Source organism: Capra hircus, chromosome 18 (genome assembly GCF_001704415.2).
Source record: "Capra hircus breed San Clemente chromosome 18, ASM170441v1, whole genome shotgun sequence".
Classification (NCBI taxonomy): Eukaryota; Metazoa; Chordata; class Mammalia; order Artiodactyla; family Bovidae; genus Capra; species Capra hircus.
Genome location: NC_030825.1, coordinates 57075197 through 57098588, shown reverse-complemented (window position 1 = coordinate 57098588; position 23392 = coordinate 57075197). Strand labels below are relative to the sequence as shown.

Genomic DNA, 23392 nt, shown 5'->3' with positions numbered 1-23392 from the left:
GGGACAGACAAGCCGACTGAAACATGGAACTCTCGTTTTATTCAGCTCTGGACGTTAATATTCTTTGTCCCTGTTGGGGCCGGTGTGCACGTGGGTCCAGCCCAGTCACAGCGCGGGGAGAGCCCAGGAGGTGGAGTTAGGGGATCTTGAAACTTGAGGTCACAGCCCCAATACACGATGGGTAAACTGAAGCCAGGGGACGAGCAGAGATGTGCCCAGCATCACCCAGCGAGCTGGGCACTGCGCTGGCCTTGCCGCAGGCTGGGGTCCTGGAGACGTAGAGGGATTCTGGCCTCGCGCCGCCGGCGGCGCCCGTAGCTGTGGGGATCCTGAGGCTTGCGGCCAGCCTTCCCTGAGGGCTCCTTGGTGGAGGCAGACCGGAGCCAGTATATGATCTCTGGCAGGCGGTGGGTCTGGCACGTGCCCAGGGAACAGAGGCGCCCGCGCTGCTGGGAGACCTGGGGCTGGGGCCGCCTGGGGATGGAGCATGGGAGAAGACGGGGTTCAAACACCCCACCCGAGAAAGGGGGCTCGGGGGGTACCCAGAACTCCGAAACAGGCGAGGCCCATTTCCTGGCCAACTTCCCATTCCACCGAAGCGGAAAACGGCCTAGAGAGGGCGCACACCCCCCGCGGTCTCCCTCCCGCCCCGTCCCCCGCTGCCCTCGGCGTTTCTCACCTGCCTGCCGAGTCCGGGTCCCCCAGGATGGAGGAGGCGAGGAGCAACAGCAAGAGAATGTGGGTGGTCATCGTGGGGGTGGGGCGGACCGGCGTTTGAGAAACCGGTGAGCGAAGCGGCTCCTCCGGGGTGCGCCCCCGCCCCCTCCCCGGGCCTAGAAAATGCCCTGAGCGCTTGCTTTAGCGTCAGGAAATCAGGGCGTCCCCACTTCTCAGACCGTGCAAACTGAGGCCCAATGAGCCACACCACGCCAGAAGGGCAGGATTAGGACTCGGGATGCCCACTTCCCGCACCACGACCAAGGAGACCTCACGGGACCCGCGGTGCCGTCGATGCCCCTGGGAGGCCCCGGGAGACGCGACCCCTTTAAGGAGGAGGGAGGAGGGGCGGGGCAGCTGACACCTGCAAGTGGCGACGCAGTTTAGGGCTTCCTGGAAAGGACTGGGGGCGGGGATGCTGCAAGGCACGACTTCACCCTCTTCTGCTGAGTTTTGGCACAGCAATGTCAAGGGACAGGCGACTTCCAGGGCGGGGGCTGGGCAACGCGGGGCGCTGACAATTGGGACAGACGGCAAACTGAGGCACCTCAAGTCGGGCCCTAACACCACCCTGGTAGAAGAGGAATGTGTGCAGATGGGTGTGGGGGGCCAGCAGGCCAAGCGTTTCAGCCGTGCTGACGCAGCTGTAGGAAGGCCATGGAAAGGTCATGGGTTCTGTCTAGGGTGATCCAGGTCGTGTGGACTGAGACCTAGGGGGCCAGTGACTTTGGGACATGGCCTTGGGAAGGGCAGGGTGGGCAGGCACAGGCACCACTCTGCAGCAGAGACTGGAGAGCCAGTCACTGGAAACGGTGAAGGCCAGTGGGGTCTCTGCATCTCCAAGGTGGGGTAGACGGTGGGAACCCCGAGTTCCAAGCCAGGCTGGGGGAGGAAGCAGGCTGCCACCCCCACAAAGAACTCTCTGAACCCCCGCCCCCTGCCCCGACTCAGTTTCCCCAGGTGGAGAGGGCAGGGCAGCGGGCACTGCCAATCAGCCTTGGTTTGGCCTTGGAGGGTCCTGGACAGGAAAAAACAGCCCAAGAGGAACAATGTGTCTGACGGGGGAAGGCTGGAGAGAGGGCTTCTGGGAAACCTCAGAGGCCAGCTGTGCTGGGAATCCACACCCCAGCCCTCCCCCAGCCCGGCAGAGGCCCCGGTGACAGGAGACATTAGATGGGGTGGGGGGGGGGGGAACAGACTCTGAGAGCCAATGGAGACCACCCTGTGAGTGAGCTGAAGGCCAGGTGGGAATTGAGAGTGGAGGCTGTGGAATCCGGGAGGCTGGGGAAAGGCGGCAAGACCCAGAGACACAGAAGTGGTGACAGAGACCTGAAGCCGGCAGCAGGCTGTCTCTTCGCCCTGGGCAGTTTGGACGCCTGCAGGCAGAAGCCTGACCCCACCGTGTCCCCCAGGAAGCTGAGCTGCCATCCCAGCTGAGGATTTATTGGCGTAAATGCAACCATATAAAAACATAAGTTATGAAAAACAGTCACGATGTCCCCCCCCACCCCCAGCCCCTAAAACCCCCTTCTGTGGGAGGGAGGGAGAGGAAGGGGGAGCCCCGAAACCGCCTAAGAACGCCGCAGCCCCTGGGCCCTTGCAGGGCCAGCCTGGCTGGGGTGGGAGAAGCCGGGCGCCGCCTCAGCGCATCCGGTAGTCAGTGGAGCAGGAGAGCTCACACAGCTGGCCCTTGAAGTCCAGGTCGATGGTGAAGTCCAGGTCACGCTGTGGGGAGAGTGCGGCCGTGAGGGGGGCTGGGACAGGGCGGGCAGAGACAGAGGGCAGCGGGGGAAGGGGGAGGACAGCTCAGCCGCCTGAGGTGCCGCAGGGCCCCCACCGTCCACACCCCCTCCCTGGAGACACCGTGTTGCTGCTCCCACACCCAGCATCTGTCTCCCCGTGAGGTTTCCAACGTGACATCCTCAAAACCACCTGGAACCCAGCCAATCCCTCGCCTTGGGGGGGACGGGGGGGAGGGGCAACTGCTGTCTCCTGCATGGTAAGATTTCCTTTATCAAAACCATCCCCATCAGCAAAAGTTATTTCTTTCTTCTTTTACAAGAAGCAAACCTCTCTCTAGCAAAACTTCCTCCTCTCAAAAAACTCCAGGGCCCCACCCCGCCACCCTCTCTTCCTCTCCTCCAAAGCTTCCTGGAGGCCAACCCTCCTGGGGCCCACCCTGTGGCTCGGCCCCCAGCACCCCCTGGAAAGACTGGGCAAAGCCACCAATGACCTCAAGAACTGCTGCCCCCCTCGGACCTCACTGCACATCACTCCTGGTTCTCTCCTCCCTCTTTGGGTCTCTTTCAGTTTCTCGTTTGGGTTTTCTCAGCCTTTGCGCTACCAGACCACTCTTTTCCTGTGAGGAAGTCTTATCTTGTGCCCTGCACAGGAGCGGCTCCCCTGCCCGTCCACTAGATGCCAGCCGTGCCCCTTCTGTGGCACCCAAAATGTCTCCAGATGATGACATGGGGGGGCGGGGGGCAATACCATCCCTGGCTGAGAACAGCTGCTGAAACTGGCTCTTACCTCCCTGACTTAGAAAGTGGGGCCACCGTGGGGTGCTCCCCTCCATCCAAGCTCACGCAGTGCCTCTCCATTGACATTTCCAGCCCAGGCCACGTCCCTCAACTTCCAGACCTTCCTCCCGCCAACCCAGGAGTCCTCCTATCCATGCCCGAGCTCCTGACTTTCCCCCAGACCTGCTTCCCTGCCACGTCTCAGCGGATGAAACAGCCCTCCTTTCCTTTCTAGCTCCCACTCCTGGGCCAGGATATCCTGCGGGCCCGTCTCCACATCTCCAATACCTGCCGGCCCCTTTCCCACCTGAGCACAGAAGTCCTGACCAGCTGGCACTGACATGACTCTCCTGTGTCTAGAACTTGAACAGCAGGGGTCCAGCCTGATCATGCCTGGGTCCCCAGGGTCCCTTGGTATCCAGCAGGTGCTCAATGAAACTGCGGTCACAGGCAGACCGAGGATGGGAGTGTAGGGGGCACAGGCCAGACAGATGAGTGCAGAACGGAGGGTAAGCGGGCTAGCTGGCAGGTTTCGGGCTGAGAGGTCCCCGGGCCCCAGAACAGGCAGAGGTGCCCGAGCCCCCCCCGCCAGCTGCCCCAGAGCCTCACGTTGTTCTTGGCGTTGGGCCGCATGCCAATGGTGCCAAAGATCTCCTCGCCCGTCTTCACCGTCAGGTAGTCCTCCATATAGAACACTGTCTGCTTCCAGTGAGTGTAGGGGGACTCAGGGCCTGGGGTGGGCATGGGCGGCATCAGCCCGGCCCACCCACCTCGCCGCCTGTCCTTCCCCACCACCACCTTCCCTCCGCGGGACCCCCTCGCCCTCCAGAGCCCAGTGACTGGGCGGTGACTGCGGACCCTTCACTCTGACCAAGCCTGGGACGGGCTTTTTTGTGGGTGCAGAGACTGGAGCACCATGCGCTCGGGCGGCTGGCAGAGCTGCTGTCAGAAGCCTCCAGGCCCCGGGGCTCCCTCTGGCCACTCCTGTCGCAGGCCCACCGCGCCCGCGCCCCTGCGCCCCGCCTCACTGGTGGAGAAGCCGGTCCTCTTGTGGCAGCGGGTGAACTCGATGTTGAAGTAGGCCACCAGGGCGTGCACGTAGTCGTTCCGCTTCACTTGCAGGCAGAAGGGGGAGGTGAAGGTCAGGTCTTCCACCTTGACGGTGTAGATGTCCACCTCCTGTGGGAAAAGCCTCGTGAGCCCGCTTCCCTGACCCCCGGGCCAGCGGTCAAACCTGGGGGCCCCTGCTGGATCCCCTGCTCTCCCAACCCCAACCCCGAATCTGACAGGCCGACCTCCTAGAAGGAGGACTGCTCCTTGGAGCATCGTCCAGTTTCCACTCTCCACTGCCTGCCTCGGCCAGTGTCCCCACTCCGCTGTGGCAGCATCTAACAGGGTTCCCTGGCTCCCGCCTTCTCCCCCCACATCCCTTACCAGACAGCCTGACAGCCTAGAAAGGGATCACGTCACAGCCCTGCTTAAAATCCTTTGACTGCTCAGGGTAAAACTGGGGGTCCTGGCTCAGGCCACGGAGGCTTGCCCAGTCAGGGCGTCTGTACCCCCCACCACAGATCTCCATCCACAAACTCCCTCCTCCACCCAGTTTGGCCTGCCTCCCGTATCCTTGTGAGAGTTGATACCGGGGGTTGAGAAGGGGAACCTCAAAAAATGATGGCTGTCGGTATTATCCCACGTGTGTATATAAGCTCCCGAGACCTCAAACAAGCAAGCATTCATGGTCCCACGCAGGGGCCAGGTGCTGGCTCTTCTTGGGTTGACCCTGAGCGACCTCCAGCCACCCTACCCGCTCACCTTGATGAGGCAGGCATTGGTGACCAGCTGCTTGGGGTCCACCACATCCACCAGGGGCTCCTTGATGGCCACATCTTTGATGCAAGACATGTCGAAGCCGTACACATTCTCCCACCCTGGGGAGGAGGCAGGGAGGAGGGTGAGCCCAGGGGTAGCCGGCACCCAGCCGCCCCCGCCCGTAAGCTCCCCGGGCCGCGAGCTCACAGTGGATCTTGTAGTCTTTGTACTGCCGGTCCTCGATGGCCGTCACGTACAGCGTGGCTCGGTCTGGGAAGATGAGGCCGTCGGGTGCCTACGGGCAGCAGGGCAAGGGCGTGAAGGATGGGGGGACTGGGCAAGGTTGCCCCATTTTGTTTATTTATCCACCCCTGACACCACCCTGGTCTGAGCTCAGCACTTCCCAGGTGGGCTCCTGTCTCGGCTTCCTCACTGGTGCCCAGCCTCAGTCTACTCCCCAGATAGCTGCCTGATGGCTCTGAGGAGCATCTAAGTCAGATCTCGTCCTAACCTCGCCCCTCTGAGGAGTAAAGCAAAGTCTTACACATCCACGAGGTCCCATGAGACCTGCACAGGCCGCCCCCCCCCCCACCTCCAACTTCCTTCCCAATCCTCGTTCTGCTGCAGGTTCCCTACAAGTTCCCTACACAGCGAACTCGCTGCTGCCCCAGGACCTTTGCACTGGCCGAAATCCTCTGTTAAGTGTGCCTTGCCCCTCAGATCCCATGTGGCTCCTCCCCGTCCAGGGTTCAGGTCTCGGGCAGCTCCCTGGGAGGCCTGCTCTGACAGCACCTGGGTCCACAGTCCCTCCTAACCCCTCTGGCCTGCTGTGGTTCTTTTCCAGCACCATCTCCCTGTCCCTGTCTAGCTTCCGGTACTGGGCCCCCTCCATCTTGCCCGTGGGCCTCCTAACATCCATGTAGATGTCTTCCAGGCCCTGTACTCAGTCCCCGTGGTGGGAAGTACGGAGCACAGCTTCCCTTTTCTGCCTGGACCCCCACACCGGCCTGCACGAGCCGCTCCCGCCCCGCCGGGGCCTCACCAGCCACTTGTCCCGGGCGTAGAGCACGGTGTTGAGCATCGACTCATAGAAGAGGCAGTAGCCCATCCACTCACTGATGATGATGTCCACCTTCTCCACCGGGAGCTCCACCTCCTCCACCTTCCCCTTGATGATGGTCACCACTGCGGGGCAGACAAGGGCACATGCCACCAGCCCCGAGGACAGCCGTCTGCCTGCCTCCCCTGGGGGCCTGGGGACCCCACCGGGACAGCCTTGTCTTCTCAAGGAAGGGCTGGGGGCTGTGTTGGGGCATCTTTAAAGAACTCTGTGAGCTGAAGCCACACCCTGTCAACTTAAGTTTTTAAAATTCATTCATCACGGGATATTTCTGAGGCAGGAACAGAACTTGACATGAATCAGGTATTAGGTGACATTAAGATTTTGCCATTAACAGGCAGGACCAGGGCCTGGTGCAGACAGCCCCTCACTCTAGGACACAGAATGGGAAAGGCGGCCACCCCCTTACCCGTCACGCCTCGCACACTCATGGGGAACCTGGTGCCAAACCATTTGCAGATGACCTGCTTCTGGGTCAGGGTTTTGTACGGGGCAGAGCAGCTCCCTTCCTAAAATCTACTGGGAGTCAGCCCATGGGATTCCCTGGTGGTCCAGTGGCTAAGAGTCCATGCTCCCAGTATAGGGGACTGGGGTTCAACCCCTCGTCAGGGAACTAGATCCCACACGCTGCAACTAAGACCTTACGCAGCAAAGTAAAATTTTTTTAAAAAATGAGAGAGATTTTGCCACTAACAGCCACGGTCATGTTTTGTTTTTCTGGCTGCACTGTGTAGCTTGTGGGATCTTAGTTCCCTGACGGGGGATTGAAGTGGTGCCCTAGCAGTGAAAGCAGTCCTAACCACTGGGCTGCCGGGAAATTCCCGTGGTCATGCTTTTTTAAATAGCCTTATCTATTAGATACACACATGGCAGGATTTATAGTTGGAATTTGCTTCAAAAGGAGGTATTTAAAGCTCAGTGATGGGAACTTGGGAATTCATTACACTAATTTCTCTTTTTTTTAAAAAAAAACCCCCTTCAGCTTCTAGAATGCCAAGGGCCCTCATATCAAAAAACCCACAGGTTCCCATGTCCTCTGCTCCTCAAACCTTGCAGGTGGGAAGGGCAATGTGGCACCTTCTGCCCAACTTTCTTCCACTTTTGATCCATGCAACCCTACTTTTACGAACTGACCTCACAGATAACATTAGTTCATATATGATTGATGATGACATTACAAGTGGGGGATGAAAGTCTTGGAAGCTCAAATGCCCATGACCAGGAACTTGGTTAACAGACCTGGTGTATGTGAAAATAGAGGATGGCAGTCACCAAAAAGCAAGATCCTCTCAACATCCTATCAGATGTTAAACTACATAATACACAGGTGAAAATCACAAAGGGCATGTATGAAACATTATCTGTGTCAAAAACCAGCACGTGAATGCAGAAACGTACACACACGTTTGTTCATCGGTATGAACCTCTCTGGGAGAGAGAGCTGTCTGCACTTAGAGAAGAGTGGCCGAGAGGCGGGTGGGAGACTTCTTACTATGGGCCTCATGTGCCAACCACGTGACTCTATCACTCACTGAAAAAACTCAAGATTGCTTCTTGAAATTTTTGTTTTTTTTTTAAATAAAAGACTGAAGCACTAAGCTTGTGACTTCGACATGCAGATTCTAAGATGGCTTGTCAGGAGGTAGGTTCTGAGAAGGCTGGATTTTTGGGCTGTCCGCAGCCCAGAGCCCACGGGGGGAGGAACGCCTGAATTTGACTTCCATGGCCTCCATTCCCTTGCCGAGGGGCCCCGGGGAAGCTGGGATCCCCCGCTCCCTCCCCAAAGACCCCGTTCTCTTCCTGGGCTCACCATGGTCTAACTTGTTGGCTTTGACGATCTTCACCGCATAATCAGAGATACTGGAACACTCGATCTGGGGGCCCAGGAAGAAGGGAGGGTGAGACCCCCCCCAAGTGCCACCCTCCGCCCCCACTCCCCTCCACCCAATCCCTGAGCCCCAAGGGGCCCCCTTTCCGTCCCTAGGCCCAGGCCTGGCCGGCCGCCGAGGACACTCACCCCGATGACCTTGCGGGCCCCAGCCTTGGCGGCAAACATGCAGAGGATCCCTGTGCCTGAGCCCACGTCCAGCACCACCTTGTCTTTGAAAAGGTGCCGGTTGTGAAACATGGAGTTGCGGTATGTGAGGGTGCGGACCTCATCTTTCAGCATTTCCTGGCAGGGGTGGGAACAAAGAGATCATGAGGGGACTGGCGTCCCCTGCTGAAAACCAGGGTGTCCTGGCCTCCAACACGCTGATCAACTTGAAGACTGGCACTCAGTGCTCAAACCTGCTTTAGTCCCCTTAGGACAAGCTATTTCCCTTCCACACGCCTCAGTTTCCCTACATGAAATTGGACTGGATGGACCAAAATCCCATCTTAGGCATTTTCTACCCTTGCCGTCTAACCCCCTGTAAAGCCTTGCCTTTAAAAAGTCCTCAGTAAGCCAAAGCCATTAAACCGCCCACGTGAAAATGGTAAATTTTGTTATGCATATTTTATAACAATTTTTATAAAAAGGAAAGAGAAAAATCTTCCCAACCCATCCCTGCTGCTTTCTGGGACCTCAGCCTCCACCACATGCAAAAGGGGTGGAGAAGGCTTTCGAGCCGCTGGGGGACAGTCCCGCTGCCGGTCACTAGAGGGCGGCAAAGACCGGTAGGCCCTGACCTCGGGCTGACGTCTCAGATGCACATGCGCGCTCCCACCGCGGCCTCCCAGGAGAGGACTGGTAGAGCGCCAGGCTAACCCCGTCTCCCAGGCAACGGCTGCGCGAGGCGACCCGGAGTGTGAGCTCTGCCTGTGCAGAGGGGGTGGCCCGCTGCCAGGGAAGGCAGTGCGCATGCGTCAGAGATGACTCTCCAGCCCTCCCCAACATAACCCCCCGGAAGATTCGGCACCCTTAGGAGCTGTCTGTCCATACTCACCTCGTGGATGCCGAAGTGAGCATAGGAGTCAAAGTAGTAATCTTTGGACGTCATGTCCTCAGCGTTGGGCTTCTCGCTGCTTTCTGCCTGGCCACAAGAGACCTGGGAGGGGGTGAATGGGAGCAAATGGGGTCACATCTGGGGGCTCCCCACAGATTCGGAAGCCTCCAGGCAGGTCTACACCCCCTTGGAGTATACAGAACCACTCCCCAAACCGTACCAAGGCAACCCTACAGCCCCCACCTGCCGTCTTGCCTCTCCCAGGAACCCCCCCACCCCCAGAGCACCATCCAGGAGGGCACCCCCGATACCTCAGCCAGGCCTACCATCTCTCCAGTCTCTGCCCCCGTCTCTAGCTCAGCCCACAGCTGGGGAAGGGAGGGGAGAGGAAGGCGGAAGCGGGGCAGACACAGGGAAGGACAAAGGTGGGGTGGGGGGCTGTAAATGGAGTTAAGGAAGTAGCCACAGTATTGGGAGAGGCCAGGTGGGGGCCCAAACCTGGACGGAGTCTGGACTAAGTGTTTCGAGGGCCAAGGGTAAAGTGGTTTGAAGCCAGAGGGATCAGTTAGACCACTAAAAAGGGCGTGACGTGTGAGGAAATGTGTATGTGGGAAGGGGTCTCACAAAAGGATATTTACTTCTTCAAGAGGCGGCTGGAGGCTCATCCCATTAGCCAAGGTGGCTACAAAATTCTAGGAGAGAGTAACAGGGAGAAAGGATTAGCTACCAGGAGCGGCTAGGGGAGGGCCAGGCCAGGCGACCCGGGCTCTTGGGCAAGGAGGTGTTTCCTACATTTTTGCTTTTCCTTTGTGAGCAGTGGTGGGAGAAGGAACAAGTAAAGAGGCAAGGCTGTTTTCAACAGGAGTGGGGGAGATGTGGGGGAGCAGGGAGGGGGTTCTATCCCAGCTGCGGCTGGAGAGATGGTGGCCTGCCCCCACACTGCCCCTGTTGGGCCAGGCACCTGAGCACACACGCCTCCCCCATCCAGGCCAGAGGAACTGGCACCCGCCGGGCACAAGGGCACTGCCAGCTGTCACTCCCCCTCACCGTCTAATCTCCCCAGATTAGATGACACTTCCTGACACAAAGCCTCATCCTGGGGTACCATTCGTAGCTGGGGGAAGGGGACTGGCAGGGTGTACCCACTGGGCATCTGCCACCTCTGCAAAGCACTCTCTCATCTGAGAGGATTCCAGAAAGGAGGTGTGGCACACGGGCACCCCCACCAGAGCTGGCATGTGGGCTGCTAGCTCCTGCCTGGGACTCAGGGAGTCCCAAACAAAACAAGGGAGTGCCAATCTCCTGATTATGACCCTCTGCGCAGGAGGGCAGAGTCCCACGGAGGAGGCCAGACCCTGGACCCCCAAGCCCATCTACTCCCCGTTCGAACCACCATCTCAGGCCCAGAAACTCCCCAGGGGAGGGGCCGAGTCCTGGATCCACCTCTTAGGAAGATATTTCCTCCAGCCAAGAAGGCCCTCGTCTAGCAGAGAGCCAAGGGGGAGTCACTGGAGTGACCCCTGGGGCTGCCCCCCAAGGTATGCATCTTGGAACCTCATCTCCCATTCCTGAGACTGCTACAAGCTAAGAGGTGAGAGTACGGAGGGCCCAACAGATTACAGCTCTTCCAGATGCAAGCACTCTCCGGGCGCCAAGAAGCGTGAAATCACAGACATAACCCCTGGGCTCCAAGCCCTACCTCCATCCTCCCTAAGCCAGTGAACGACGCGGATACAGAAAGACGGCGGGCGAGGGGACTTCCCCTGAGGGCCCATTTCTCTACACCACCGACATCACCGCCAGACATGCCCCCAGAGCGCTTGAGACACAGCATCATGGCAAGCCCCACATAACTGCAAGAGATTCACACCTCACGGGACACCATTTCACGCAAGCAGGTTCAGGACCCTCAAACAGGGGTTCAGGGAGGAGGAGGTCAACTCCCACCTTCACAAATACCCCAGGGAGAGGAAGGGCCAGAAGGGGGTAAATCCGCTGCCTCCACTACCTCACAGCCCTTCCCAGGACAGATTCTCTCTCCCCTCGCCCGGGAGGGCTTCGACAGGGAGGGGGGCTTGGAGACACGCCCCATGAAAAAGATGTCCCTCCCACACACCCAGAAATGGCCACAAGGGGGTGCACAGCGCCTAATCGGGAAAGATCTTCCGCTCGATGCCCCACCATCGACCAGAGGGAGGTCACAGGGGCATGCCCCATCCCCCCAGCTCCCAAAGAGGGGGAGAATCCAGAGACAGGAAACTGGAGGGTAGGAGGGGTCCCAGAGGGAACCAATTCTTCGTCTTCCTCCAATCTCAACGCAAGAGCGCACGAAACCTGGACCGATGCCTAAGCAGATGCCCTGGTCCCAGGAAAGGGTTTGTTAAGGGTCGAGGCACACTGCCCCTCCCAAGAGCCTCATTACTGCACGGAGGTCCCCACCCCGAGGTGCCCGTCACGATCCCCGGGGAGGAGGGTAGGGGGCCTCGGAGGGAGGGTCCGAGCCTCCTCTCCGCCCCCCCCCGGGGCGCCCCTCCCCGGCCGGGGGCGGGGCCTTTGTCCCGCACGTGGAACCCGCCGGGCCAGCGGGCACGGCACACCCCCTCCCCACCCACCGTGCCGCGGCCACGTGGGGGCCAGGCCGGAAGCGCCCCCAGCCCTCCTCCACGTGGGAGGGGGCAGTAGGCCCTCGGCTCGGCGTGGCGCCTCAGGCCCCCGAAAGCTAGGGAACCCGCAGTTCAAACGGTATCCTCGGATACGGAGCACGCGGCGCCCCCCTCCGTACGGCCGGGGGCCTTCAACCCCAATCCGGCGACTCAGAGCCCCTTCCCCACGGCGGAGGCGTAAAACACCGACTTCCAAACCTCCCCCCGCCCCCGGTGGCGCTCCTGGCGCTCACCTCCATGATGCAGTTCGCGGCTTCGGCTGCCGCCATCTTCACCCGCGTCTACTCCTCCTCCGGCCGCCGAGACCCCCCCCCTTTCTCCGCACTCCCCCGGGACCGCCTTATACCGGAGGGTCTACGGCCCGCCCACCGTCACCTCGCCAGGAGATCTCATTGGCAGCGGAGGTGACCCGTCTGGAAATACCATTTAGCCATTGGGCGAAGGAGACACCCATCAAAGCTGAGGTGCCCGCCTTCTCTGGAGTGCCGAACCCCGCCCCCTTAAGTCGACGGGGATGGGAAAGACTGCCCGTCTATCGCAAGAAGCGTGACTGACGATTGGGCAGAATCTACTGGGAGTTCCCGCCCCTTCTCCCGTACCGCCTCAAAGCTTCCCGGCGGACCCTGCGCTAAGCGGACATCTTGAAATAGAACTATCACCAAAAGTACCCGCCTCTTAGTAGCTGCTATTGGTTTATTAACAATGTGACGTCATGAGGCTTTCGGCCTGCCTCCGCCAAGCTGCTGGCCTCAAGGAGAACGTGACGATTGGCCCACGAAAAAGGAAAGCAGCCTTTAGGCTCCAGAGATTGGCTCAAACAAACTATCACTCACCGTTCACTCTGTGGCTTCTCCCAGCTTGTAGGGAATCCAAGGGGAAATAAGGGAGCTTGTGCCCATTTTCCTGATGGAAAACTGAAGCAGTGAGAGGCTCAAAGAGGTCTTATCCGTGATCCTGAATCAAGTCAGAAATGGGACTCAGGCGTCGAGGTGTTTAATCTTTAGCCCTCTACTTAATTGTTACAAGTTTTTAAAACCCAGTGACCCCACTCAAGCACTTGGCCTTTGCCAAGTCCTACCCATGCTGGAACACCCACCCCCTTCTGGCCTTCATGAGTCAGTCCCGGCATAACTCAGTCGCCACCTCCTCCAGGTAGCTTCCCTCGACCTGTAGAAAAAGTTACTTGTTGAATGAAGGTAACTGCTACTTGGGGAATGTATCCCATCACCCTAGAAAGTTCCTTCACGACCCTTTCAACATCGCCCTCCCACCCAACCCCAGAAACAATCACTGTGTTTCGTTACTATAGTGTATCTTTTCAGCTGCTAAATTTTCCGATAAAAGTATGTGCTCTTTTGTGCCTGTCTTGTTTTTCTCAGCATAATGTTTTCAAGATTCGTTCATGTCTCATATAACGATTGTCCAACGCTTTTTATTGCTGAGGAGTATTCCATTGTATTGCTGGATCACATTTTCCTCTTGGTGGACATGTGGGTGGTTTCCAGATTAGGGCTGTTATGAATAAAGAGGCCATAAACCATCGTGTCCCGACCTTTCTGTAGATGTACACTTTCAATTCTCTTGGGTCAAGCTAGGAGGACATGCTTGCGCATCCTATGCTAGGTGTATGTTTAACTTGATAAGAAACTGCCCCAAAGTTTCCTATGGTATTCTACCAATTTGCATTTCCATCAGTGATGCGTGAGAGTTCTAGGTGCTCCACATCCCCTCCAGCACTTGATAAAATCAGTCTATAATTTTAACGACTCTCCTGTGTAGGAAGAGATTATCTCCTGGTTGTGACTTGCATTATTGCCCTGACAGCCAATGTTGTTCAGCACCTTTTCGTGTTTTCGTGTGCTTATCGGCCATTTGCATGTTTTCTTTCTTTAAAAAAAAATTTTTTTTTTTTTTAAATTTGGCTGCTTCGGGTTTTAGTTATTGTGCACAGGTTCCAGAGCATGAAGGCTCAGTAGTTGCTGCAAGATTCCCAACCAGGGGTGGAACTCACACCTCCTGCATTGGAAGGCGGGTCCTTAACCACTCCACCACCCCGGAAGTTCCCCCATTTGTGTATTTTCTTTTGTCAAGTGTCTGCTCAAGTCTTTTGTGTATTTTTGCAAACAGAGTTGTTTTCTTATTCACCAATTGTAAACGTTCTTTATAGAGTCTAGATACAGGTCTCTTTTAGATATACTGACCTTACATTTTTCTCCCAATCTGTGACCTGTCTTTTCCTTTTCTTAATGTTGTCTGTTGAAAAGCAGAGACTTTATCTGAACCCACATCTTGACCCTTACATTGTATGTTGTGTGGAATTTTTTTTTCTTTTCTATTTCTCCAAATGTTCCAGCAGGGTTTTTGTGTCTTATCTTTTTTTTTTTCTTCTGATTTCCAATTAACCCAATCAATTACTTTTGCTCTTGTGTTGCTATAAAGAAGGAAAAATTATAACACATTCTCTCTACAATATTCAGGAATAAACTAATGTCACTGGGTATAGAGTACAGGGGCTTCCCTGGTGGCTCAGATGGTAAAGGGTCTCCTTGTAATGCAGGAGACCCAGGGTTTGATCCCTGGATAGGGAAGATCCCCTAGAGAAGGGAATGGCAACCCACTCCAGTATTCTTGCCTGGGGGATTCCATAACAGAGGAGCCTGGCAGGGTACAGTCCATAGGGTCGCAAAGAGTCAGATACAACTGAGCAAATTCCACACCACAGAGAGTACAGGGGGGCGGTCTGGGCTGGAAGCAAAACTGGGGGAGCCATCAAGTATCAGGTTCTTCATTCTCCAAGATGGCAGCCACATGTGACTACTGAGTAAAGGCCCATGACAAGTGTCAGCTGAGATATGCTATGGCTATAAAACGCACACCAGATTCTGAAGACTTTACGTAAAAAAAGAATCTGTAATACTTCCTTTGTATTTTTAATATTGATTACATGCTGAAATGATTCTATTTTGGATAAATGGGGTAAATAAAAATTATGGTTAAAATTAATTGAACTTTTTTACTTCACTTTCTTGGGGCTACTATTATATTCTAAATAACACATATGGCTCATGTTATATTTCTATTGGCCAGTGCTGCATTAGGTCGCAGACCACGAAATGGACAAGATCACGGGGGAGTTCATGTGATTAGAAAGGTGGTTAGCAGACCTGAGTCAAAATGAAGAGTCAGGTGTCTCTATGAGGCCGCAATGACTCTGCTAAAACAAGTGCTAGCAAGAGGCCCCCAGCCTCAGGTGAGACAAGCTGAGACCTTGATAGCAGCATAGTCACACCCGGAGCCAAGCGCCCGGCGAAGCTGCGCCCATGCCCCTGACACACAGAAACTGCGATTATTAAATGCGTTCTCGTGAGCTGCTAAACGCATGTGATCTGTCATGCGACCATAACTGACCCATCTCCAAATGTCATTCCTGCTCTACTTAGAAATCATGGTTAAGAGACCCACCCTAGGTGTTTTTAATTAATGAGGAGGCATGTCTATTATTATACCACTAATTTTTATATTAATCTTGAAAGCTTTATTTCCACACTCGATCCCTATTTGCGCTAGTTACATCCCACAAAGTCATCACAAACACGGAACTGGTGAACACCCTGTTCCACCCTGATCCCAGGGGAGATACAGGGTCAGGTTGCCACAAGTGTCTTGTCACAACACTTTCATCAACCCATCAAAATGTAATCAGGTTTTCTGTGTATTTTCTGTTTGTAGACGCGTTATTTAATGTATAGTGGGCCTATTCACATTGGTCTTGCAGCCAACAGTAACAAAAATGATCTACGACAGACTGCATTGAATTGTGGTTCATGGCAGCCTTCCTTCACTTAGGAATGCTCGCTAGGACCTTCCGGCTATGCTTTGGGGCCCTTTGGGACAGCGGAATCACCACAAATAGCACAGAAACGTGAAAAATGTGGCACTGAATATAGACTGTGGAAAGGATGTTTGTACACAGTGTGAGAGCTGCAACAGGAAGGCAGCCTTGCCTCGCCCGACCTGAGCTGAAAGGTGCCCACTGGGTCAGTCCGACTGTTTACTGCTCTGAGCACGTGCACGCCTACCAGTGAGTGCAAAGGCACGTGAGTATTCGTTTGGGGACTACAGATAAGTGTTCAAGAGTAGGTGAATTTGAAAATACGGAATCTGTGAATATGGAGGCTTGACTGTACTTGGCTTCCTTTGTAATCCTGTACTTTTCATTTTAGGCATTTACAGACATTATTCAGTGAAGGCGGTGATAGCCCTAAGAAGGTGACAACCTCTGGTAGACAGGTAAATGAGGAGAAACCAGCAAAAAAGGCTCAGAAGGAGTGGTGTGAAGAGAAAAATGAGACGCGGATGGCGTTCTGGATGCCCCGTGAAGGAAGAGCACAGCTTTGTTCTGGAGATAGCTGTTCAGGTGACAGGGGTTTGTAGGTGCCCGAAATGAATATTTCCAGAAGGAATGAATTGGTTCTTTTCCCAATTTATAAACTAGAGAGGTCCCTGAACCAAATCTCCTCTACTTAGTCCTTTAGTTTTTGATAGAAAGAACACATAAGACTTGAAAAAGTTTTTAATGTGAAAACATTTTAAACAGGTTTTTTGTGTTTGGTTTTTTTTTTTTTTTTGGCAAAAAAATAGAGGGCAGGCACCACCCCACAGCCCTGAGTGGAATAGGAAGGCTTGGAAAGAGGGTGCAGGGACATGAGGTCTGATCTTACAGCAACTTCTGAGGGAGAGCTCAGTCCAAGGGTAAGTTCAAATCCACAGGTGAAACTGCCAAGATGCCCTCCTGGAAGGGAAAAGTGGTGGATCCCCGTGAGTGGAGAGGCGTCCTCTACTCACAGCGGTGTCCACACTGGCCCAGTGAGAGCAGAGATTGGGAAGGCAAGGAACCAGAGAGGGGAAGGGGACAGAGACCCAGAGAGAGGCAGACAGGGATGAGAGGTGAGGGATGGAGACCCCAAGAAAGGATCAGAGACCCAGGGTGGGTGGAAACGGTCCTGGGGGTGGGTGGGAGAGGCAGAGCCACACAGTTGGGGGAGAGAGACTGAAGGAAGGGGAACAGAGTCCTGGGGCTTTAACAGTAAAGAGCCCTGACTTTGCATTAAAGTCCTAATTCCAATTCCCCACCCTGAATAAAGGACTTTCCCTCAGCATCCATAAAACTAGGATAATAATAGAATCCTATAAGGTGGTTGAGGGGTATAGATGGGATCATTCCACTAAAGGCCTTGCCTGAGTACCTGGCCAAGCTTGCCTGTTATCATTCCTTAAAGAATAAAATGTTCTTACTACTAAACCAGCTTCTGCACTGAGCTCTGGACCCTAATATCTACTGTTCCATCATCATCTTGCATTGAGGTCTGAAGGGTCTCTCTCTCTTAACTGAACCACCTCCGATCACCTCTAACTCCTCCCCAAACCTGCCCCCCACCTTCCCCTCCACTCTGCTCCTCCCGGTCTCAGGGGACATCAGATGTACTCTGTAGCTGCTCAGGTCGGCATCTTCGGCATCATCCGCGACTCTTGTCTCCCATTCGGTCTCCCCATCCACTCCGTGAGCAAAATCTGTCAGGCTTATTTCCAAATTAAATCCAGAATTCTCCACTGCCCCGACCCTGGTCTGATACACCCTCATCTCCTCCCTGGACCAGCGCTGGCACCCCCCTGGGGCTCCCCATTTCCGCCCTTGCACCCTACATTAGTCCCCATACGGCCGCCAGAGGGCGCCCGTGACCACCCAAGTCAGCTTGCATCCCTCCTATACAAAGAGCCCTCCTACAACTCCTGGCTCACTCTGTGTGCAAGTTCTTAAGCATGATCACAAGGCCTAAAGACTTGCACGATCTGGCCGCCTCTCCTGCTTTCATCTCCCATCCTCTCCCCCTCACCCACCCTGCTCCAGCCCTACTGGCTGCCTTTCTGCTCCTCAAACACACCTAGCCAGCTTCTGCCAGTCCGTGAAGCAATGACAGCCTGGCAGTGATGAGGCTGGTAAATGAGATGGTGTCCATTGAGCAGCCAGAAATTGATGTTCAAGGAGACGGGGACAGCAGCCAAAGGTCATTTAGTCCGTACACAGGAGCCCCATCCAGCTCTGAGCCCAGCGCTGGATTTAAAGCAGTGAGCAAGCATGTTAAGGTGGGAGGGTGTGGGGGTCACTGCGACTTTAAATGAAGACCAAGGAAGGCCTCACTGGGGGTGATACCTGAGCAAGTGGGCAGAGGAAGCAGGGAAGGGGGATATTGGGGAAAAGGCATTCCTGCTGGCAGCGCTGCACAGTCAGTCATCCCACAAAGACCAAGTACCTACAAGGATGATTCCATTTTAATCCTCACAATAACCCTTTGAGGTAGGTATTAAGAGTTCTCCTGCCTTTACAGATGAGGAAATTTGTTTCTGACATAACTTTTTGTGTATACCAGAGTGGTTAAAGCTGCATAGGGCATCTGCAGTTATCAAGACAGTGCCTGGTGTACAGTAGGTGCTCAATAAACACAGAACGGACAAACGGTGGAAGCGGGGTCCCGTGATGCCTGAAAGGAAGGTTAAGACCCCACCCCCGTCCCCCCACCCCACCCCCAATACACACACATACAACGACAATTAGGTAAAGAGAAGCCCAGAGAGGCTTTGGCGGCTCACCCAGCCCCCGTGGGCCTGGATCCAGGGCGCGAAGCTGCGCACATGCTCTACACTGAGTCCGGCCAACGTGCCCCCCAGCCCAGCCACGCGCCGACTCAGTTCCATAGCCAGGGCCAGGCGGGCCAGGGGTTCCGGGGAAGGTGGCGGAGGCCCAGGGCACGGTAATGCTTGACTTGGGCGAGGGCTGATCTCTCTGCTAGAGAAGAGCTCCACTAGGCGGCTGAAGGAACTGGCTGAGAGGCGCGCCAGTTTGCGCTGCAAGACTGGGTCTGCAGCCAGCTGTAGGACAGGGAGGGGAAGAGCTAGGGTAAGTAAGCCTCAGTCACACCCTCGTAGCTAGCCAATAGGAAGCTCGGAGGCGTGGCTTCAAGTGAGTTCTATGTATAAGTGGCGCCCTAGGCCACGCCCCTATACAGCACATCCCCCAATCACAAACTAGACTATAAGGTCTCAGCCAAGCTACTACCAGAAAGATGGCCGAAAACTGGCAAAGCCAAGCCACGCCCCTGCCAAGGCCCCAATAGCCAATCAGGGCCAAGCCCTATACTAGCTGTGTTCTAGCTTGCTAATGGAGAAGGCAATGGCACCCCACTGCAGTACTCTTGCCTGGAAAATCCCATGGATGGAGGAGCCTGGAAGGCTGCAGTCCATGGGGTCGCTAAGAGTCGTACACGACTGAGCGACTTCACTTTCACTTTGCACTTTCATGCATTGGAGAAGGAAATGGCAACCCACTCCAGTGTTCTTACCTGGAGAATCCCAGGGACGGGGGAGCCTGGTGGGCTGCCATCTATGGGGTGCACAGAGTCGAACACGACTGAAGTGACTTAGCAGCAGCTTGCTAATATTCTAGCGACACTTCTGTGGGCTTCCCAGAGACCCAGAGGCCAAGCCAGTGTCTACAGCAACCTTGCCTTCTACCATGCAATGAATAAGACCATACACTTTGCCCAAGCTCCTGAGCCAACTAGATTCCAGGACAGAGCCACAAGCCACACTCCCTCTGGCAGTCCATTTCTCCTACATTCTAAGTCATAGCCCTATATAGTCAATCAGGTCTTCAGATTTTAAATAGCTGACTTTGGGTTACAGTCCATTGGGTTGCAAAGAGTCAGACACGACTTAGCAACTAAACAGCATCAGCAGCTTCAAACCACACCTCCCACCCTTTCCCACACCATACATTCCCTTACTTCCTCACCTGGTCCCAATCTCTTTCTTAGAAGGTGTTTCTGGTGGCCATAGTCCTTTGCCTATAAGCCACTCCCCTCTAGCGATCAATGAAAGGCAGTAATTTAAGGTATTGCCCTGGCTTACCCTTCACTCACTCTTTCACTGAAGCCTTGTCCCACTGTTCCCTGTCCGACCATCCAGTGAGAATGCAGATCCAGCTTCAGGTCCCAGTGTGGAACCATGCTGCAATTCCTATCCTAGCTAAAGGGGGAACAGACCACCCATCACCTTCTGGTTGATGACTTCTGCCTCCTCTTCCAGCAAGGCCACCAGTTTTCGCAGCAGGGCTTCCTTCTCTGTGGGTGCGGGACCCTGTAATTCTGGAGGCAGAAGAGAATTTGGCTGGGGGCAGAACCCTGGTGACCCTTCTACCTGCATCTTTCTCCAGCGTCCCTCTGCACCTCACCTGGACTAGGTGGGGATCTCAGTTGCTCTTGGACCAGCTGTTCCAGCCGCTGGGCCACCAGGGCATAGAAATCTGGGGTAGCAGGGCCTGGAATGAAAAGAGCCAATGATGAGTCTTTGGGAACTTTGGACCCAACATTGGGAACTTGGGTGTTCTCTCCTCCCAATCATCTTGCCAGGTAGCAATGATTTCTACTTCAGAGTGGGGTAAACTGAAGACCAATGAGCAAACCTGATTAAAAAACCCCTTGTACTCTTCCCCAAGCTGGACTTAAGTGTGTTTGGACCTTGAAGATTATCCTATCTAAGGAAGGCAAACACATGGCACACGCCAGGTTAATGACCCTTAGTATCCCATTCTATCCCTTGTTCTTTTCAGGCAACTCATCACAGAACTCTTCTCCCCAGCTATGAAATCCTCTTCAACAAAGCCCCTCCAGTAGCCATTACTAGTCTATCCAGGCTCATGTATGAGAAAAAACCTACCTATCACTCTTGATCAAGTCCAATTCCCACCCCTCTTCATTCCTACTTTGCTACTGGAGAAAAGGATTCATGTAACCAAAACAGCCAGGCAATTGTTACCGAAAATCAGGTCTCCTGCCTCCCTACTGGGGGTACAGTTTAGTTCAGTCCAGTCAGTCAGTCGTGTTCAACTCTTTGCGATACCATGGACTGCAGCACACCAGGCCTCCCTGTCCATCACCAACTCCCAGAGCTTGCTCAAACTCATGTCCATAGAGTCAGTGATGCCATCCAACCATCTCATCCTCTGTCATCCCCTTCTCCTCCCGCCTTCAGTCTTTCCCAGCATCAGGGTCTTTTCAAACGAGTCAGTTCTTCACATCAGGTGACCAAAGTATTGAAGCTTTAGCTTCATCATCAATCCTTCCAAGGAAAATTCAGGACTGATTCCTTTAGGATTGACTGGTTTGACCTCCTTGCAGTCCAAGGGACTCTTCTCAAGAGTCTTCTCCAACACCACAGTTCAAAAACACCAGTTCTTCAGTGCTCAGCTTTCTTTATGGTCCAACTCTCACATCCGTACATGACTACTGGAAAAACCATAGCTTTGACTAGATGGACCTTTGTTGGCAACGTAACGTCTCTGCTTTTTAATATGTGGCCTAGGTTGGTCACAGCATTTCTTCCAAGAAGCAAGTGTCTTTTTATTTCATGGCTGCAGTCACCATCTGCAGTGATTTTGGAGCCCAGAAAAATAAAGTCTGCACAGTTTCTGTTGTTTCCCCATCTATTTGCCATGATCTTAGTATTTTGAGTGTTGAGTTTTAAGTTAGCTTTTTCAGTCTTCTCTTTCACTTTCGCTGAGAGGCTCTTTAGCTTCTCTTCACTTTCTGCCATAAGGGATAGTGTCATCTGCACTTTTGACCTTACTGATATTTCTCCCAGCAATCATGATTCCAGTTTCATCCAGCTTGGCATTTCACCTGATGTACTCTGCATATAAATTAAATAAGCAGGGTGACAACATACAGCCTTGACATAATCCTTTCCCAATTTGGAACAAGTTTGTGGTTCCATGTCTGGTTCTAACTGTTGCTTCTTGACCTGCATACAGATTTCTCAGGAGGCAAGTAAGGTGGTCTGGTAGTCCCATCTCTTTAAGAATTTTCCAGTTTGTTGTGATCTACACAGTCAAAGGTTTTAGCATAGTCAATGAAGTAGAAGTAGATTTTTTCTGGAATTCTCTTGCTTTTTCTATCATCCAATGGATGTTGACAATTTGATCTCTGGTTCCTCTGCCTTTTCTACATCCAGTACTGGGGGTACTGGTGGCTACAAAAGTTTAGGGGCAAGGAAGCACGTGTGGAAAGAGAGAGATAATAGAGAGGGACCAAAAGCTGTCCTAAAGCAGTTCACAGAACTGACAGATAGCAATCCAGTTGGGTGTCGAGGGGTGATCATGAACTAGTTCCTTATCCTCTCTATGCTTTAAGAATCAAAGCTGCTGACCATGCCAGTTCTTGGATGATTGAAGGAAATGTCTTACCAGGCTCTGAACCATAGCAGGGCCGGAGTGGCAGGGAGCAAGGCCGAGGGGACTCAGGGGGAACGGCTCCTCGCCCCAGGGAGCAGGGAAGACATCTTCGAAGGCGGCTCAGGAAGTCTGTTGGCTCCTCCTGGGCAGGGCTCCTGGGGAAGGGGACCTCAGAGAGTGATCCCAGAAGCTCTTCGCAAGCAGTCCCTTTGTCCTCCTACTGAGAGACCTTCCCTGCAACCCCCAGGACAAGGAGTAGAATGAGATATAAAGAGGTGGGGAAGGAGACAGACTGAGTCCAGGAGCAAGAGTTGGAGAGGGGTCCATCCCAAATGCAGCTCCCAGAGGAAGGAGGGCAACTCCTCTTACCTGGGTGGGGTCGGAATGGGAGACCCCACAGCCTCACCCCGCCTAAGGAAGGCAGCTAGGACCCTCAGCATGTCCTCCCGGAGCCCCAGCTCTTCCGAGCCCGCCATGGGGGCACCTGTGAGAGAAGGAAATGGAGGATGGGCTCCAGGGTTCAAAGAGAAGTGAAGGCTGGAGCCCAAATTCCTAGTCCCCGAATGAGGATGGAGCCAGGACTAATGAATCCCCAAAGAGGGAAGGGGATCCCAGGTCTTTTGTGGGAGTTTTGGGGTCTGGGGGCCCCTATCCTTGTCTCTAGAGAGAGAAGAGGAATGAGGACAAAGACACCTTGATCCTGAGAGAGGAGACGTCTGGGGATTCTGATTCTTGGTCTAGGGAGGAGGGGTCTGGGGCCGGAGCGCTTGAATTTTTGGAGAAGAGGGCTGGGGGTCTTAACTCCTGAGTCTAAGAGAGAAGGGTTAGGGTTGGGGCTGTGGCCTCAGACCCCTGAGGAAGGGGCCCTAGGGCTCCGACTTCTGGATTCTGAAGGAAGATGCCAAGAGACTGAAATCCGTAGAGGATTAAGAACTACCAATCCCAGCAGGCGTCGCAGCAAACATTCCCCTCGGTCCGTTACTGGTTCGCCGCGCAGCCTGCTGGGATGTGTAGTTCTACTCTCTGACTCACGCTAGAATTTGGGAGACTGAAGACGCTTGGATGTCGGAGGAGGACTGAGTTGCCCGCTCCCGGATCCCGGCTCCCTCTTCTTTCCTCCTCTCCAAGCTCTCGCTGATGTCCCGCTCACCTGGTCCTGGGCCCCGGCCGCAGCCACCTCCTCCTCCTCTGAACTTGTATAAACTTTCCTTTCTTAGGACAACTTTCCCGCGCCTGCGCACTGGTTCGGGTTGGTGAGGGCCCCCACGTAAGAGGGGCGGAGCGCTGGGTCCCGCCTAATTTGCTTGTGACTTTCCCAGCATGCCAATGGTCGGAAAACCTAAGAAGGGCAA

General features: G+C 54.5%; 3 protein-coding genes across 6 annotated transcripts; all 3 read right to left on the bottom strand.

Moving 5' to 3' along the window:
• ADM5 (adrenomedullin 5 (putative)) lies at window positions 18-2034 on the bottom strand. Its single transcript, XM_018062801.1, has 2 exons — window positions 680-2034; window positions 18-474 (listed from the first exon to the last, which is right to left on the bottom strand). The coding sequence occupies exons 1-2, from the start codon at window positions 748-750 to the stop codon at window positions 222-224; spliced, it is 324 nt and encodes a 107-aa protein (XP_017918290.1). The 5' UTR covers window positions 751-2034; the 3' UTR covers window positions 18-221.
• On the bottom strand, window positions 2140-12148 carry PRMT1 (protein arginine methyltransferase 1). 3 transcript variants are annotated; one of them, XM_018062800.1, is made up of 12 exons: window positions 11989-12049; window positions 9727-9784; window positions 9419-9532; window positions 9093-9194; window positions 8183-8338; window positions 7976-8039; window positions 6088-6230; window positions 5253-5340; window positions 5049-5164; window positions 4265-4415; window positions 3846-3967; window positions 2140-2442 (listed from the first exon to the last, which is right to left on the bottom strand). In XM_018062800.1, the coding sequence occupies exons 3-12, from the start codon at window positions 9419-9421 to the stop codon at window positions 2359-2361; spliced, it is 1029 nt and encodes a 342-aa protein (XP_017918289.1). In that variant the 5' UTR covers window positions 9422-9532; window positions 9727-9784; window positions 11989-12049; the 3' UTR covers window positions 2140-2358. The 3 variants fall into 3 exon arrangements, with proteins under 3 accessions (XP_017918289.1, XP_017918287.1, XP_017918288.1); XM_018062798.1 differs by lacking the exon at window positions 9419-9532 and having other exon boundaries at window positions 9731-9784; window positions 11989-12148; XM_018062799.1 differs by lacking the exons at window positions 9419-9532; window positions 9727-9784 and having other exon boundaries at window positions 11989-12148.
• On the bottom strand, window positions 16313-23295 carry BCL2L12 (BCL2 like 12). Of its 2 annotated transcripts, none has more exons than XM_005692729.3 (7): window positions 23191-23295; window positions 22410-22524; window positions 22053-22195; window positions 20043-20129; window positions 19865-19956; window positions 18404-18682; window positions 16313-16547 (listed from the first exon to the last, which is right to left on the bottom strand). In XM_005692729.3, the coding sequence occupies exons 2-7, from the start codon at window positions 22514-22516 to the stop codon at window positions 16497-16499; spliced, it is 759 nt and encodes a 252-aa protein (XP_005692786.1). In that variant the 5' UTR covers window positions 22517-22524; window positions 23191-23295; the 3' UTR covers window positions 16313-16496. The 2 variants fall into 2 exon arrangements, with proteins under 2 accessions (XP_005692786.1, XP_005692785.1); XM_005692728.3 differs by lacking the exon at window positions 23191-23295 and adding an exon at window positions 23073-23158.